At 45.2% G+C, this 18504-nt stretch overlaps 1 protein-coding gene across 1 annotated transcript; it reads left to right on the plus strand.

Moving 5' to 3' along the window:
• The first annotated feature begins 3100 nt into the window (after nt 1–3100).
• On the plus strand, nt 3101–10344 carry LOC135966395 (keratin, type II cuticular Hb1-like). Its single transcript, XM_074007696.1, is given in 6 exon segments — nt 3101–3114; nt 4786–5110; nt 8319–8492; nt 8603–8872; nt 9138–9358; nt 10191–10344. Coding segments are annotated over 6 exon segments (1044 nt in total). The 3' UTR covers nt 10231–10344.
• Nucleotides 10345–18504: the final 8160 nt, after the last annotated feature.

The following is an 18504-nucleotide window of genomic DNA, read 5'->3' on the forward strand; positions in this document are numbered from 1 at the left end:
GGCCCTGCCTGTCACTTAATAAGAACTCTGTAAATGTTAGTTTATTTATTCATTATTTGTTCTATGTATTCTATTGTTAATTTATCATTTCATCCTGTGTCCCTTTGGGCAAAACCTTTCTCTTCTCTTCTATCGCAGGACTCAGCTCATACCTCCTCTTCTTGTAAGCGTCCCTCCTTCCTGTACCCCTCTCTACTCTGCTTGGGTGAGGGGAAGGGAGTTGTATTCAGGAGTGCCCGCAATGTGCCTAGTACTGTGCTGAGGCCTTTTTATGCTATATTATTTCCTCTAGCTCCCAGGGCATCCTTCTGAGGTTGGTATTATTGTGCCCATTTACCTGATTGGGAAGGTGTGAGCTCAGGGTGGTCCAGTGACTTGTTTAAGGTCATACATAGAAGAATCCATAGAGGGGCAGAGTCAGAATCTGAAAGGCGACCCCTCCTCCAAGCCCTCCTCCACCCTGGTCTTACCCAGGTTCTGAATCTTTGGGGGTCGAGTGAGGGTTGAGTTTTTGTTGGTGGCAGGAGCACAGACTGCTAGGCTTTGGGCCCTTGGGGAAATCTTTCTGATCCAAGGCCTTCCCCTCAACTGAGGCTTGGTCATGGCCACCAACTCTAGAAGGCCATAATCCATTATAAAGGAGGTTAATTATGTGTCCAATTATTGGCAGAGGAAACCAGGAGCGTGCACTCAGCAGCCAGCATTAAAGAGAAGCATGCAAATCACCCTCAGCTTCCTTTGCTTTTAAATACGAGTTATTATTGTGAAAGCAGTAATTAAGTCTTAGAACTCCAGAGGTCATCACAGCCAGTCCTGGCTTTAAGCTGCCTGGCATCTCATTTCCTCTTACCCCTTTTCCTGTCTTTTCTGCACTCTCATGGGCTTGGATTCCTTTGGCCCAGGCTTGGTCTGTTTTGCAGCAGTTTAAGGCCAACCTTAGTTCAGTCCTCTATAGAAGTTGGATCCCAACTCTGCAGGCTTGTGCCCTTGCCCCAGCTTCAGCTGGGAGTCAGTGTAAGAATTAAAGAAAGAAGAAAGAAACATGAAAGGTGGCTTGCCAGTCAAGACAGGTTTATTTTAGAGAAAACAAGCCTGAGAGGGGTGTCTGGCCAAGTTAGGTCAGAGGCACATTCTCTAAGAGTTTTTTTTTTTTTTAAGGATTCAGGGTGGGAGAGTTTATAAGAGGCTTGGACTACTTCTGTGTCTTTGTTGTGCTTATCTGGGAGGGGGAGGTGTGTGTCTGTTCCCAAACATCTTTCTGCAGCTTCAGGCATATCCCCGGAGCCTGCTTTTAGCTTCTCTATCTTAGTGCACCTGAAGGGAAAGGAATGTGCTTATTAAGGCCCACTGTTTTACTGGGGCCCATTGTATGAGGGTGAAGTTTGGCGGTTACCCACTAGACTTTCCTCCTACTTCCCTCTGTGCCTGAGCTGTCTTATCTGTGTTTTAGTGCCTGCTCCTTCTGTCTGCTTGTAGTTAGAAGAGAAGTGATTTCCTTGAAATGCATGAGGCTAGAAAGGGAGCTGGAACTTAAAGTGGCGGTGTTTGTCCAAGATGACGGTGCTCCTGCTGTGTCAGTCACCAGCTGTGTGACTAATGCTTGGCTTCAGGATTATGCATTTCGATTCCAATTTTCTTTTGAGAATAAGTAGTATTGGAGGAGTGTTCCCTTGGTGTCTCCCGGACGAGAGGATACAAGAGGATTTGGACTTATCCTGAAGCATGGAGGATTTAAATTAGACTTATGAAGGCACTTACATGATTCTTGCTTGGATCCCTTTCTGGGTTCTGGTGGGTGGATAGACTGGACTTCCTATGCTATTACAATCAATGAGGATGCTAATAATCAGCCTTTGTCCACACAGATAATTACGTGCTTTTAAAATCCAGAGAAACAGAAGAGCTGCAGGCTACGTTGTTCCTGCTAAGCAAACAATGTGAAGGGGCTGGAAGGGAGAGGTTTGACATCTAGATCACAGTGGTCTTCTACAATGTTAGTGCTAATCCCTGGCCCAGCCTCAGGAAAACATGATCCCTTGTGGTCTTTTATTATTCTTGGAACTCAGGGGAGAGAAACGGGCTGAAGCCTGAGAAATTTCAGAAACAATTAAGGACATACTTCTTCATAGAGAGGGTTGGTTGTCACAAGTGCCAGGGAAGAGGAGGGCTTCTTCGTTGTCAGCCAGATCTTCTAGAAAACACCCCCCCAGCCCCTTTTGTCACCAATATACCAGTCTATCAGTGAAAAGCTAGTGTTCTGTTTGGGTTATCATGTCTTTTCTTTAACCTCCCAGTGAGTCCCAGGGGCCAGTTCAAGGCAGGAAGAAAACATCTACTAAATACCCATCAGGAACCAGGCTCAGAGCATGAAGGAGAGACTGGAGTCCTCAGACAGCACCGGCATGCATACAGAGGACCCTAGTGCAAAGCCGCAGGGGGTCTGGCTATAGTGGAGCAACACCATGCCATGGGAGCTTGGGACCAGGGGTCAGAGCAAGGTCCTTGGAGATGACACTTTGGTTTGGCCTGAAGAAGGTGAGGACTTGGAAGTGCTGAGATGAGAGAGGGGAGGATTCGGGCAGAGGGAATGGTGTAAGCAAAGACACAAAGCAAGGGAGGCCAGAGGATGTGAAGGGAATAGTGGGTCATCTGCTTTGGCTGAAAAATAGGGGTTGTCAAGGGTAGGGGGAAGGAGGCTGGCTGAGGCTGCACGGTGGATATGGTGGATGGGCAGGGTGGGCTTAGAATATCAAGTGAAGTGCTGGAGGTTCTTGACCTGCAGAGGGTCATGCTCAGAGGTATGTGAGTGAACGGGACATGGGGATAGTACACAGAGAGTGTATATGTGTAAAAGTGTGTGCGTGTGCACATGCGCGTGTGTGTTCTTCTGGTAACTTCGTTATGAAACATCTTGAACACCAGTGTGTCCATTTCAGAAATACATTTCTTCATTCTTTATGGTATAGTAATCAAAAGTGTCTCTGGAATCAGACACACCTGGGCTCTGCCACTTACAACGTGAGTGAAAACTTGCACACAACCTCTCTGAGCCTCTGTTTCTTTTGCATCTAGAACTGAGGTAATAGAACTTGCCAGAGACATGGCAAGGATCAGGTGAGGTATGTGTAAAGCATTAGCATGCTGCCTACTGTATAGAAGTGGTCTGTACATTCTAGTCACTGTTGGGTACTGTTGTTATTTCACTGCCCTGGTCACCATCCAGAGCCCCCCAGCCCCCTGCCCTGCTCTTTCAGGTCTGGGGGCTGTGGCTTCCTACACACTGATGCTCTCCTGGCTGGAGACCTCCACTCCCATGTCTCAGTTAGGTTCCTTGGGCCTGTCTGAAAGCTGATGGGAGAAGCTCTCTTGAGGAGTACCTCTGATAAAGAGGGAGCCTTTGCAAGAGACTGGAGAGTGTGGCCCTGTGCTTCTGGTGGAGTTGAGGGAGACACTGTCGAGTGGGGGTGAGAAATCTTAAAGGCACATGGGAAGGAAGGGAGGTGGGGGGGCAGGCAGAGGGATCCAGATACTCGGAACCCTCAAACCAGATGCTTACACACATCCACCCATGCTGGGGTCTGTCCCACAGACCCTGATCCAGTGATGGATGAATAACTTACACTGATGCAGATATTACGCTTGTCGGTCGACTGAGAGTCCGGGTAGCTTACAGACTCCCTGGAGAGTGCTGTAAACAGTTGCGACCATGGCCTAGACTAGCCAGCGAGACTTGCATTTATTCAGTAAAAATTAATTGACAAAGGCTTGAGTCGACACCACTAGAGGGTAATTGACATTGTGAACCTCCCAGTAGAAAGCCATTAAGCACCCTTGTAGATCAAAGGTTAGTCTTAGGACCACATGAGTAAACAAGCCAGTTAGATAAACTCCCCCACATTCCTTTGTATTTACTTTTAATCTATTTAATTTAAGGTAAAGGGACTAGACTGCCTTCAGCCAGATTGATTACTGAAGTTATGCCAACTCTCAGGCCTTCCAAGAGGCTTTGTGGCTATTATAACTAAAATTTTTCCCATCAGCCTGACTGAACCCCCACATACCCACTTCGTGGCTCCTGTGGCAAGAAGAGCTGGACAAAACTTTTTTGGTTGTGTGGTTGACTCTTCCATGTTTTGGTAGAGGTAGACACAATCTCCTACTGGCCATGATAGGAGGCAGGTGTCACAGGCTGCCTTTAGGACTCAACCCTGGGGCCCTGCCTGGGGAGAACCTGGAAGGCTCTTCCACTTGAAGGAGCCAGGACTCACCACCCGGAGTGAGGATGGCCTGTCCTTTGTCCCTGGTTACAGCTCACCTGATGGCCCAAACTGAAAAACTGTGAGGTTGTGAGCTCAGCTAACCACCTGAAAGGAAGTGTCCCAACCTGGCTTCCCCCCGGCTCCACAATTACCTCACAAAGTGTGGAGTTCACAGGTGTTGGTTGACCTTGACTCCTGGGCACTGTCAGCCCTCAGCTGTGGAAGAAATGCTGCCAACGTTTCAGAATTGCCTGAGTGTAGGATTTTCCAAAGTTCCATATTGATGATGTTACCCCAGGAGGGAGGAGAAATGACTGTGAAATTTCCCAGGCTCATAAAGGTGACAATATGGCCTCTCCACGTGGGGAGGCAGACAGACCCAGGTGCCCAGGTTTGTAAAAGGTGCTAGCAGTGAGGGAGAGATCAGAGTCCTTTTCTTCTTCCTCTGGCTTCTTGTCCACCAGCAGAGTCACCATGACTTGTAGATTGTCTTGCCTGGGCTCCCGAGTGGAGTCTGCAAATCCAGGTCCTGGGCAACCACTCAGAGATATGGTTATGACCCAGCTCTCAGCTCCATCTTGCCCGGTGGGCCCTGGTCTGGTTGCTGCTGCATCACGGCCAGCGCCTGCTACTGTGGCCTCACTGGGGGCTTTGGCACTGGTTCCTGTGGACACAGATTCAGCTACCACTCTGGCAGCACATGTGGGCCCAGCACTGCCTGCATCACCATTGTGTTGGCCAATGAGAGCCTCCTCATGCCCCTCGATGTGGAAATTGCATGGTGCATAAAGCAGGAGGAGAAGGAGAAGATCAAGTGCCTGAATAGCAGGTTTGCTGCCTTCTTCCACAAGGTGGGTGTCCTGGATCACACCCTTCCTGAACCCCCACCATATGCACAGCCGGGACTGGGCACTGAGGAAAGAATCAGAGCCAGGCAAGTCTTTGCCTGCCTGAGGTCCCAGTCTGATGGGAGAGGCACACAGACAGACAGACAGACAGACAGACAGACAGACAGGCAGGCACAGGAACCCAAGGCCCAGAAAGACTCTGACAGTTCAGATACAGAGAGCTTGTGGAAGAAAGATGCCAAATTTCAAAACTTCAACAAATTTAGTTTAAAGATCTTAGTTGGATTTTATATGCAATTTTAGAATTGGGCAGCCCTTAGAACTGATCAGAGGAACTCTGGCTGCACTGTGGTCCCAAATACTTATGGACAGAAAACAGAAAGTGACACATGGAAAACAGAAGTGAGGTACAGAAACAGCTGGATTGTTTACAGCTGATGTTTGTGAACATTTGGCTGCCTGTGATTGACTGAAGCTCAGTTACTGTGATTGGCTGAGACTCAGCTATTTGTTACAAAGGATAATTCTGAAGTTAGGTTTGTAAGGGATAATTGGAAGGACAGCCGAGAAAGGAATGAGGCCAATAGAACCAAGTTCAGGCAAACTGATTTATTGTCAGTCCTGCCAGGCTACCTCCTGACAAGAGCAGAGGAGGCAGTCCCACTTATAGGCTATTGCAAGGTTTTATAGGGCGTAGAACTGGGTTAGGGTGAAGGAAAAAGAAAACAGAGTGGGGGGGGTCCTTTGTGCCAGGTGTCTGACTGCTTCCTGTAGATGTTTTTCTTGCCAGTTCTGTTGACCGCATCCTGGAACAGCTGGCTCTGGTCAGACAGTTACAGGTGGGTTTGGGGTGGGGGGTTTTACTTTTGGCCTTTGGGGCTTAGGTCTGTGGGAGGGAGAAACAGTCCAGTTGGGTGGACCCTAACAAGGTTTCAGTTTGTTTGCCTACTAAGTCGGATTGCGGGTCATCATGTAAAAACTCAAAGGGAGACTTCTTCAGGTCAAATTTAGTTTAACAATTCCCCTACTTTTGGTCAGTCTCTCAATTTTCTAAAATAATATATATAGTTTCATGTAACCAGAAGTGTTGGCAATTGCACAGACTTCTCCCTGTTCAGCCTGTAGGTAATCTAGAGCAATTCTATTATCTAGTACAACTTTAGCGAGAATATTGGAAGTCTATTGTGCAATCATAGCCTTTGCAGAAGAATCTGCTATAGAGCCTACTGTGAGAGGTACATTTTAAATCATTGCCTCATTCATGTTTACACCAAGCTATGGAAAAAGGGATCTAACATATCATGCTCATCCAGAAGGGTTAAAGTCTCCTGATGATGTTCTTTTTAACCTATGATGTAGTTTAGGAAGAGCAGACCAGTGTTCTGTTTCTGATTGATTATGGAGCAACAAAGGTACCATTATAATTCCTAACCTGCGTTGGTCCATCATTTTCCATCCTTCAAGGTATGAGGGTTGCCCAAGCGTAAGGTTGGCTACAACTCCACAAAGAAAAGTATACCCCATGAGTGCACACAAGACCCTTTTTTCAGTTCTATTGTTCATGAATACATTACTACGAGTGTATTCCTAATTCCAACTAGGAATGTTGGAATTAGCAGTTTCTGCCCAAGGATCTGAGGTAGAGTTATTATAGGTTAAAAGAGTGCTGGCCAGGCACGGTGGCTCACGCCTGTAATCTCAGCACTTTGGGAGGCTGAGGCGGGCGGATCACGAGGTCAGGAGTTTGAGACCAGCCTGACCAACATGGTAAAACCCTGTCTTTACTAAAAATACAAAAATTACCTGGGTGTGGTGGCACGCACCTGTAATCCCAGCTACTCAGGAGGCTGAGGCAGGAGAATCGCTGGAATCTGGGAGGCAGAGGTTGCCGTGAGCTGAGGTTGTGCCACTGCACTCCAGGCTGGGCGACAGAGCAAGACTCCATCTCAGGAAAAAAAAAAGTGCTGTAGTACCCTGGCACATAGGTCAATTTGCAAGAAAATCTGTTTGGTCTTTTGGTGCAAACTTGTCTTGTAATATACTCATTAGTCTTGGTTCTTGAATCACATGACTGGGTTAAAGTAAAACAGGTCATAAGAACAAATGAGTCTGGAAGTCTAATTCCATAATAGGGACCACTGCTGTAATACATCATAGATTGATCCCTTATGAAATAGTTACTGGAAGGCCTATGCCCTAATAATAGAACCTCATTTATTTTCTACTCTCCTAAACTCTGACATAACTAAATGCTGCAAGGTTTTAATGCATTATGCCAAAGTATATTTTCACCAGGTAAAGGAAGCTTTTCAAGATCTATCCACTGAGGACAATCAAACCCTTCACAACCTAGAACCCAGAGATCAGGTTATCTGGAGACTATATTTGAGAAAGACTGCCATGGAGCCCCATTGGAGGGGACCATACCAAGTTCTTCTTATCACCCACTCTTCAGCAAAACGTCAGGGCCTTGAACTTTGGGTTTACATCTCACAACTCAAAAGGGCCCATTCAGACTCTTAGAACTGCACATCCATTGGAGACCTTAAGATAAAGCCAACAGGAGAAGTTTCTTCCCAGAAGCAGACAGTATTCTAGATGTGGACAGCTTTCCCAAGACCATGGATCAAGACTTCTCAGTTGCCATGCAACTCTTACCTTCCTTAAATTTTTCCTTGCTTACACCTTCCTCATTCGCTTGGCAGGATAATGTTGTAATTCGAAATTCACAATCAGTAGCTTCTGAGAGTAACTTTTTTTTTTTTGAGACAGAGTCTCTATTGTCCAGGCTGGAGTGCAGTGGTGTGATCTTGGCTCACTGCAACCTCTGTCTCCCGGGTTCAAGCAATTCTCATGCCTCAGCCCCCCAAGTAGCTGGGATTACTGGCATGCGCCACCACACAGGCTAATTTTTGTATTTTTTTGGTAGAGACGGGATTTCACCATGTTGGCCATGCTTGTCACAAACTCCTCAGTTCAGATGATCTGCCTGCCTCAGCCTCCCAAAGTGCTAAGATTATAGGAGCAGGCCACCATGCCCAACCTTCTGAGAGTAACTTGATGGAGTGTTGTATCTGTCATGTCGAACTGAAATCTTTACATGACCTATAAAGTCCACCTATTGGCCAACTTCAGCAACATCCCTAATGCAACTGTTTGTTCAAATTACAGCTATGTTCTCAACTTAAGTCACTGCCCCCACCTCCTATAGGGGATCTCCATTCTCCAATCCCACATCTCAGACACTTCTGTGATTGTCAAGCTGGACAACAGCCAGGACCTGAACATGGACTGCATCATTGCCGAGATCAAGGCACAGTATGACAACATTGTCACCTGCAGCTGGGCTGAGGCCGAGTCTTGGTACCACAGTTGCCTGCCAGATGTGGCACCTGCCTGCTAGATGTGGCAGTTGGGAGGGCAGGATGTGAGATACCTATTAGATAGACTTATTTTGTCTGGGGATTCTGATCCCTATGGATAGTAGGCCAATAGCTCTCAGGTTGGGGTGGCGGGGCAGGACTGCCATGTGTGGTTGCACAGGCTGAGCCTGCAACTGCACAGGCACAGCCTGCACAATCATCCCTAAAGGATGGGATATCCCACAATGAGCCTCATGAGCATCTCTGCTTCCCCCAGTTCGGGGAGGTGAAGGCCACAGTGATCAGGCACGGGGAGACTATGGGCCACAGCAAGGCGGAGATCAAGGAGCTGAACTGCATGATCCAGAGGCTGACGGCCGAGGTGGAGAATGCCAAGTGCCAGGTATGGGGCATCTGTGCCCAAGGCCAGAGAGACTGATGGCCTAACCTTTGTCACCCAGCCTATGTGTGCCCTACCTGGATCTCAGCTTTCATTCTCCAGTCCCTTTGTCCATGCAGAGTCCCTGGTTGTGGTCAGTCAGGGAGTCCCAGGTGATGAAGGCAAGAGGCCCAGTTTCTGAGGTGCTCCCAGCTGAATGGCAGACTAGGCATATCCAGGCAATGGACAGAGAGACCATAACCTATCTTGTTCTCTTCTGGTCCCCCAGAACTCCAAGCTCGAGGCGGCGGTGACCCAGTCTGAGCAGCAGGGTGAGGTGGCCCTTAGCAACGACTGCTGCAAGCTGGCCGAGCTGGAGGGCACCCTGTAGAAGGTCAAGCAGGACATGGCCTGCCTGATCAGGGAGTACCAGGAGGTGATGAACTCCAAGCTGGGCCCCGATGTGAAGGCTGCCTCTTCTTGCCAACTTCTAGATGGTGAGGAACAAAGGTGGGTGCAACCTGCACAGCTGGGCCCAGAGCTCATCTGCATAAACCCACCCCACTTTTTAGCACCATCACTGACCCAGCCCTCACTACTACTTCTGTTTTCATCTTGGAACACTTTTAGGACCTCTACCAGTATTGAGCGCAATCCAAGGAGTGGCGTCTTAGTTGAGGTCCACAGGCCGATTTCCAATAGGCTCCTTGCATGATCTATTAGGGACAATGGTTTGTCTGTAAATGTTCAAGAACTTGTTCTCTGAGATGAACAACGCCCTAATTTATAACACTTACTGATTTCAGAGTTGTATATACTTCTGTCATGGCTGATTTCAGGCTGTTGCTCTGACTTCATGTAGAATTGGCTAGAAATGTACACAATAGGCTCTTGTGAGCTGGTGGGAACTGGTTCAAGAAACCGCTGGTTGGGGCCAGGATGGAATGGTGCCTCACACTGAAAGACAAATAGGAAGATATTTGTCTCTTCTATTAGATGAAAAACCTGAGGCTTAGGGAGACTGTGGGGGTCGAGGAGTCAGACTGGTACGGAGTTATTGGGACAGTTGGAGAATACTTTTGTGTCCTGCTGCATTTTCACAGGCTCCCCTTCCCGGGGGGTGCTGGGAGAGCCTGGCACTTGTGTTCTTTTGGAACAGGGTTGGGACGATGCTGGGACTTTGAGGGTGCTAGACCCAGGTCTTCCCTCCACTCACCTTCTGGGAGAGGCTTGGGTGACCCCTTGCTTGACTGAGTTCAGAGCTGGTGACCACATGGCCTCTGGTGTCATTGTCAGGAATTAATGCCCAGTGCTAATGCTGACATTTTCTCTCCTGCACCAGGCTGTGTGATGGCATCCATGCTGTGAATATCTGTGAGTAATTCTGGCCCTGAAGGGAGACTCTGAGGTTTGCCAGCGGGAAGAATTTTCTAGCTCTGAGGGTGGAGATACCAAGGGAGAAGTGGTTCCATTCGTTTACAACTACACAGTTATAAAGAGGGAGCCAAACGACAAGTCTTCAGTGGAATCATTCCTTATGCCAGACTTGTCAGAGTGGCAGTCTTATTATCCTCACCATAGTGGAGGAACCAGAATGCATCACCTCAAAATATGTATCTTTAACATAAATATTTATCTTTTTTTTTGAGACAGAGTCTCACTGTGTCACCCAGGCTAGAGTGCAGTGGTGTGATCATGGCTCACTGCAGCCTTGACCTCCTGGGCTCAAGCCATCCTCCCACCTCAGCCTCCTGAGTAGCTGGATCTATAGGTGTGTACCACCACACCTGGCTAATTTTTTTCTTTTTTTTTTTCGTAGAGGTAGTGTATTAGTCCGTTCTCTTGCTGCTCTAAAGACGTACCCGAGAGTAGGTAATTTATAAAGGAAAGAGGTTTAATCAACTTATAGTTCATCATGGCTGGGGAGGCCTCAGGAAACTTACAATCATGGCAGAAGGTGAAGGGGAAGCAAGGCACCTTCTTCACAAGGCAGCAGGAAGTAGAAGTGCCAGGAGGGGAGATGCCAGATGCTTATAAAACCATCAGATCTCATGAGAACTCACTCATTTTCATGAGAATCACGTGTGGGATACTGCCCCAGTGATCCAATCACTTCTCACCAGGTCCCTCCCATGACACATAGAGATTATAGAACTACAATTCAAGATGAGATTTGGTTGGGGACACAACAAAACCATATCAGATGGGGTTTCGCCATGTTGCCCAGGCTGGTCTTGAACTCCTGAGCTCAAGTGATCCACCTGCCTTGGCCTTCGAAAGTGTTGAGATTACAGGTGTGAGCCGCCGTGCCTGGCCTGATATAAATATTTTATCAAGCTAAAAGCAATTAAGAAGATGCAGGGGAGCTCTCTGCTTTCCCTGTGTTTGCCTAAAAGCAGAACAGAGAATTACAAAGACAAAGGTCTTTCTATCCTCTCCGCTTTTCTGCCTAAAGCCAAGATGTAAATTCTCCTTACAACCATTATGAGCTTAGAGGTGGCGCCAGAGGAATCTGGGTGGACTTTACTCTATTAGTTTACCCATAAATTTACCTTCCCACCTTTTCTCATCTTTGGAAGCCTTAAACTGCTTTTCTTTGTCTTGTCATTTCTCTAAAATTGATTACTCCTTGTTGAAGATGAATATACAGTTGGCCTTCTGAATCTGTGGATTCAACCAACTGCAGGTTGAAAATATTTGGAAAAAACCTATACTGAACATGCACAGACTTTTTTTCTTTTCATGACTCTCTGAACAATACAATATAACAACTATTCATAAGCATTTACATTGCATTGGATATTATAAGTAATCTAGAGGTGATTTAAAGTATATGGGATGATGTGTATAGGTTAAATGCAAATACTATGCCATTTTATATAAGGGACATGAACATCTTCAGATTTTGATATTTGCAGGCGTCCTGGAACCAGTCCCTCATGAGTACTGACGAATGACTACATAAACCACACAGCCTGTGTGTGCCCTACCTGGGTCTCAGCATTCATTCTCCAGTCCCTTTGTCCACGTAGAGTCCCTGGTTGTTACTTTTCTCCTTCCATGCCGTGCGCTGCTCATGTTGGTAAACTTGCTTGTTTTTCTCTTGTTAATCTGTCTGTTGTTGCAGGAGTCTGTCTCAACTACAAATTTATGTGGGTTGAAGAAAATTATAATTTCTCCCCTTCGGTAGGAAGCTCTTATTCTCTCCCTGTCCAAACATACTTGTCCATGTTCAAGATGTCAGTCACTTTACTGGATTAAAACATTCATTTAATCTTCTTTAAATACATGTGGATTGAATGAGCTGTCATCAAATCCACATGTCGTAGATCCTGAGGTTGTCCTGATTTTTTTTTCTTTTCTTTTGAGACAGGGTCTCAGCCGAGTATGGTGGCTCACCCTTGTAATCCCAGAACTTTGGGAGGCCGAGGCAGGTGGATTGCTTGAGCCTAGGAGTTTGAGACCAGCCTGGGCAATATAGTAAGAGCTCACATTTATGGAAAGAAGAGATTGAGGCTGGGTGCGGTGGCTCACACCTGTAATCCCAGTACTTTGGGAGGCTGAGGCAGGTGGGTCACTTGAGGTCAGGAGTTTGAGACCAGCCTGGCCAACATGGTGAAACCCTGTCTCTACTAAAAATACAAAAAATTAGCCAGGCATGATGGTGCTTGCCTGTAATCCCAGCTACTTGGGAGGCTGGGGCATAAGAATTGCTTGAACCTGGGAGGTGGAGGTTACAGTGAGCCGAGATCGTGCCACTGCACTCCAGCCTGGTTGACAGAGTGAGACTCCATCTCACACACACACACACACACACACACACACACACACACAAAAAAAAAAAAAAAAAAAAAGAAAAAGAGGAAAGGAAGAAGGGATTGAGATTAAACCCCAAGATGGACTCACTCCTAGTCAGGGTGTCAGTCCCTGGCCCAGACTACAGGGAAGCAATGCCATCTTCACCCCTGGAGATGGAGGTAAGCAGAAGCCATCCTCCTGGCTGCTCCCAGCTGGTAGGAAGCCATTGCTGATTGGAGGTGGGGCTTTTTGGGACTAGCTTCCATCCCTACCAAAGGGTTTAACTTCTCGTTGCTGTCCCTGTGTAGGTGTGAGCAGCTCCTTGGTGTGGTTGCATGTGGAGCCCTCTTGGCCAACTGCACCTGCGGCATCAGCTCCTGTGGGATGGGGCCTGTGTCTGCAGCTGCAGGAAGTGTTAAGTTGTCAGAGCTTGAGGATGCACCCAGCGCAGCCTCTCACACTTGCAAGGGTCCCAGCTGGCCCTACTTGACCTTGTGCAGCCTGGTGGTGGGGCGCCACTGCTTGACCCACCCTGATCCATGTTCTCTGCTTCCCATTTCTTACTTCTTGTTGTGTGGGAATCCCTCTTCCTTGGCCCCTGCTGCCCCCAAGCTGAGAAAGGCTGTTGAGAGGAGTGGCACGTAGCCCATGGGCGTGTCCTGTTTGAGGATTCTGGCCCGACTGAACCCACGAAGAGAATAGCCTCTCACCAGCCATCTTCCAACCTTCCCCTTCCCTTGCTGTCTTGCTCTTCCCTTCCCTTCTCCGGTCTTCTTTTCCTCCTTGTTTCCTGCTAGCTTTAGAAGGCTAAAATTTAATAGACTTTAATAGACTGACAATGCCAAGTGTGAATCAGCTGAAACTTTCATGGAGTGTAAAATGATTTAGCTGCTTTGGAAAACAGTTTGTCAATTTCTTATGGAGTTAAACATGCACTTATCAAATGATGCAGCAATTCCACTCCTGGGTATTTCCTCAAAAGAAATAAAAGCAGATCTATACGGAGACTTGTACATGAATTTTATAGAAACTTTATTTATAATAGCCCCAAATTGGAAACAATCCAAATATGTACTAGTAGATGAATGGATAAACAAATTGAGATACAGTCATACAATAAAATATTATTCAGCAACAAAAAATAGTGAACTAGATTCATTCAGTGGTGATTAGATTGGAGCATACATCTGTCAAAATTTGTTGAACTGTACTTTTAGAATGTGTGCGCTTTATTGAGATACAATTGTATGCAAATTATATCTCAATTAAGTTGATAAAACAATGATTTAAAATGCATAAGATATTTAGAAATAAATCTAACACATATGCAAAAGACTTACACCTAGAGAAATATAAACATTATACAAAATGTTATAGGAAACAAAAGATAAAGAAGACATAATTAAATGAAGAGATATACCATGTTCTTAGATAGGAAGCTTTACTATCATAAATATGTTAATTATCCTTAAACTGATCTACAGAGTTGATGCAATTACACTCAAATTCCAAACAAAGATTTACATAATTCTTGACAAGTTGATTCTAAAATTTATGGGGAAGAACGAAGGTCAAGAATAGCTAAGGAATGATGAAAAGGAAGAAATAGGTACTCTCTATTTCAGGGATTATAATGTATTATAGAGTTATAGTAATTGAGAAAGTATAGTACCCACACAAGAATAGACAAACTGGCCAATGGAACAAAATAGCCCTAAATTTATTTGTAAATAAATCAATGATTTTGTTGTACAATAGAAGTGGTATGGCAGATCAGTAGTGAAAAGGACTATGCATTGGTTAACCACTGCAAAAAATATTTTATTTTTATTTTAACCACTGTAAAAAATAAAATTAGGTCCCCGTTCTCTCTTATACACAAAATCAGTTTCAAATTAATTTAAATTACAAATATGAAAAGCAAAACTTTAAGAGTTTCAGAAGAAAATATTGGAGAATATTTTTCTGACCTTGGTGTAGAGAAGGATTTTTAAACAAGGCACATAAAATGCTCAACATAAAAGACTGATAAATTAGATTACATTAAAACTATCAACTTTATTTTTCAAAATAGGTGACAAAGTGAAAAGATAAGCTGTAAACGATAATATTTGTGATATATATAAGTGATATAATAGTAATACTCAGAAATATAAAGAACACTTATAGTCATTTAGAATAAGGCAAAAACCCAATAGAAAAATAAAGGCAAAAGAAAAGGAAATACACACGTAATAGATATTTAAAGAGATATTAAACTTTAACAGTAATCATGAAAATATAAAGTAACACCAAAAATGAGATTGAATTATTTAATTGTTGGAAATTAAGACAAAGAGAATATGAATCTTTTTCACATTGCTGAGCAAAATGTGAATTGTTATAACAACTTTGGAAAATAATTTTATATTATAAAGTTAACACCTTTATAAGATTGTGACCATCTTATGAGTCAGAAGTTCTGTTTGTAGTTGTATACAAATCCTCACATATGTGCATCAGAGGATGTGTAGAAAAATCTTCATAGCACCACCTTTGTAAGAGAAAGAAACAAAACAAAACAATAATAGAATTACCTAAAGTGTGGTATAGTCACACAATGGAATACTCTAAGAATGGAATACTAATACGATAATGGAGGAATACTAGCTACATGATATTGAATTAAAAAAAGACCTTGTGTGACACCCTTTTTATAAAAAAAGAACAAAAAACTGAAACAAATATATATTTAGGCATATACATGTATGCGATAAAACTAAGAAAAAACAAAGGAATTTTATTAACTTTAGGGAAGTGGTTACCTCGGGTGGTTAGTAGAGGACAGGGTAGGGAAGGAGCATGGAGCTAAATGTAAATTACTAGTAAGGTTTTAGTTTTGGGACAGTAGGTGGGTTCATGAGTATTTCATTTTCATTCTATTATTAAATAATAAAGTAATATGCTAGTTATAAGAAATAAACTTAAAACATGAGGACATAAGTTGAAAGTAAAAGAATGTGTTAAGGTGATTGGTTAGATCAGATTGCCTTACACATAGTAGAAGTAAATGATTTTTCCATGAAACTTATTTCAGTAGATGTGTGTATATTTGTATGTAGATAGTGATTCATGATACAACATATATTTCTTATTTAAAGTTGAGGTTAAAAAACAGTTTGACAACTAGTACCCCAAAGAACCTTTTGCTGAGGTCCACCAGCAGATATGTACAAGCAAGTTCATGGCAGCATTGTTTGTTATAACAAAAACAAAAAACACATGTGCTGCCTATAGGAAAATGCATATATATGTGTATATCTATCTCTATCTATATATATAGTCATACTTTGGAATACTATACAGCACTGAGAAATAAAACTATATGCATCAAAAAGATGAATCTCAAAACTAGAATGTTGAGGAGGAAAAAGCAAGTCATAGAAATGTACAAGGTGTAATTCTGTTTATATAAAACTTAAAGGTAAGAAAACTCAGCACTAGTTTAGGGATACACACATATGACATAGTAATAAAGAAAAGCAAGAGAATGACCAACATAAAAACTCAGGACAGTGGTTACTTTGGGGATCAGATGGGGTTAGAGACGGATAGAGATGGATCAGAAAAAATCCCGCAGGGGGGTTTGAAGGTACTGGTGGGTACACAAGGATTTGTTTTATTATTGTTGCTATTGAAATCAATAAATGTAGGTTTTGCATACTCTTTTGCATGTATGAGAAATTTATAAAACAAAAGGAAAATGCTGACAGCAGCTTGTGCTCTCTAGCCCCTACTCACTCCTACAGGTTAAAGTCATTGCCTTACCCAAGATTTCCTACCAAGTTTTGGGACTGGCATCCCCAGTCTCAATTTCTTGCCCTCCTGTCAATCTTCTACACTGCTTCTAGACAATCACTTCTCATGTCAGGCCACTCTTCTGCTCAAACACTCTCTGTGGCTCCCCAGTGCCCATCCATAAGCTTAAGCTCTTCAGCTCCACACATTTCCTCCATCTGAGGTAGCCTTCCCCTCCTCCACTTTCCTTTAAGTTCCACTTCAGCCCAGAAACTTCCATTTTCCCATCTGGGGTCACAGTGTGGCTCCCTTCTACCCTATGCCCCTGAGGCCTCCTGGGCAGAACTCTGTGATTGTAATGAGGTGAGGTCACAGAGCCCCCAGGAAGAAGAGGCCCTAGTCCTCAGTGGCAAGGATTCTGGTAGCTCTTGGGTTGGAGCTGGGCTTTGGTGCTCAAGAGAGGCTTGGAGGAGACCACAGTTCTTTCTCTATGGTGAGACTCATACACATGGCTCCCTGGTCACACAGGGATGAGGTGTCTTGGACTCCACCCAGATCTGTTGGGCATACAGCTTTTGGGAACAGGAGCAGAAAAAGGGGGCAGTGGGAACACAGAAGAGATTGAGATGATGTTCCCTGGCTGTTCGTGTATTGAATGCACATGGGGGCGAGGTGCAAGAAGGGAAGGGGTCCCCTGACTTCATAGACAGCACTTCCCTTAGCAGCCTTGGGTTTGGAGAAGAAGCTGGAATCTAGATCACTGTCCCTGGTGTCTGATTAATGGCATTCAAGTTAAGGACATTTCTTCCTAATCCTAGATTTTAAAATGTGTTTTTTAAATTAGGAAATATTGAATTTCATTAAATTTTTTTTTGTTCTAATTTAAATGGTTAGATGTGGTAAACTACAATAATCAGTTTCCTAGAGTTTAACTCTCCCTGTTCCTGGGATAAACCTCATTTAGAGGTTTCAAATGTCCCCATCACGGTCTCACCTTCCAAGATCAAGTCAGGCCAAAGAAAGTGTAGTTTTTTTTTTGTTTTCTCTTTCCTCCAAAGAGTCATCAACAAAAGTGAGTTATATGAATCTAAGGCAGGAGTGATCAGAGCGCACCAGGGAGCTTGCAGGGTGGAAGGACTGCTGTCTGGGAGGGTCAGGAGTGTGTGTCCTGGGGAATGCGAAAACGAAACTTAGTGGACGGATGGACTCACCTGCTTCCTCCTTCTTCCCGCAGGCTTGGTCTGGGATTTGGGGCAGGGAGCATCAGTAAGTAAACAGTAGGCTGGCGTGGTCGGATCTTATTATCTTATTCTCCTTATTCCCTCCTTCCCCGTCCACACCTTGGCGTGCCTCCTCTTAAGAAGGCAGAAGGGCTGTGTTTCTGTTCCTGTGTCTGTGACAGCTCCCTCTGTGCCTCTTCTTTTGTCGGGGGCTATTTCTTCTCTCGGGGGTGACTCTGTGTTTGCGTGTGTGGGGAAGGGGGTCCTGTGGTCTGTTCTTTGGGGAGAGGTCTGTGTACCTGTTCCTTTGGAGGAGTTTATACGTCTGTCTCCTGGTGGGGAGGAGGGTCTGTGTATCTATCCGCTGGAGGAGATGCCTGCAACTCTGTCTTCTGGGGCTTGGGGTTGGGGTACGCAAGGGCTTTCCTCCCTCCGACAGTAGTCCTGCGTTCCGCCGGTCCCCGCCCCGGGCTCCGCCCGCCTGCTCCAGCCCCGAGCTGGCTCCTGCGCCCTGGAGAACAGCGCCCCTGGCGGCGGCTACGCGCTCTGCGGTTCCCCTGGCTGTGGCTGTGTCCGGGGCTTCAGCAGCGGGGGCTCCCGCAGATGTTGAACCTTTCCCGCCTCGCTCCGGAGAAGACAAGGAACCCTCAGCTTCTGCCCTAAAGACTTAGCCCTCTTGTCTCAGATGCCCCCTCCCATACAGCTGACCCCACATCATCTTTTCTTTTTGCCCCCAACACCGGGGTGTGAGGCGTTGGAGCACAGTTTACGGGACTATGACCATCCCCAGTGCAGATGGCCTGGACGCTGGTGCCGCTGGGTAGAGGTGGTTGGCCAGCTTACCTGGACCAAGAACCCTGC

This window comes from Macaca fascicularis, chromosome 11 (assembly GCF_037993035.2).
Source record: "Macaca fascicularis isolate 582-1 chromosome 11, T2T-MFA8v1.1".
Taxonomy (NCBI): domain Eukaryota; kingdom Metazoa; phylum Chordata; class Mammalia; order Primates; family Cercopithecidae; genus Macaca; species Macaca fascicularis.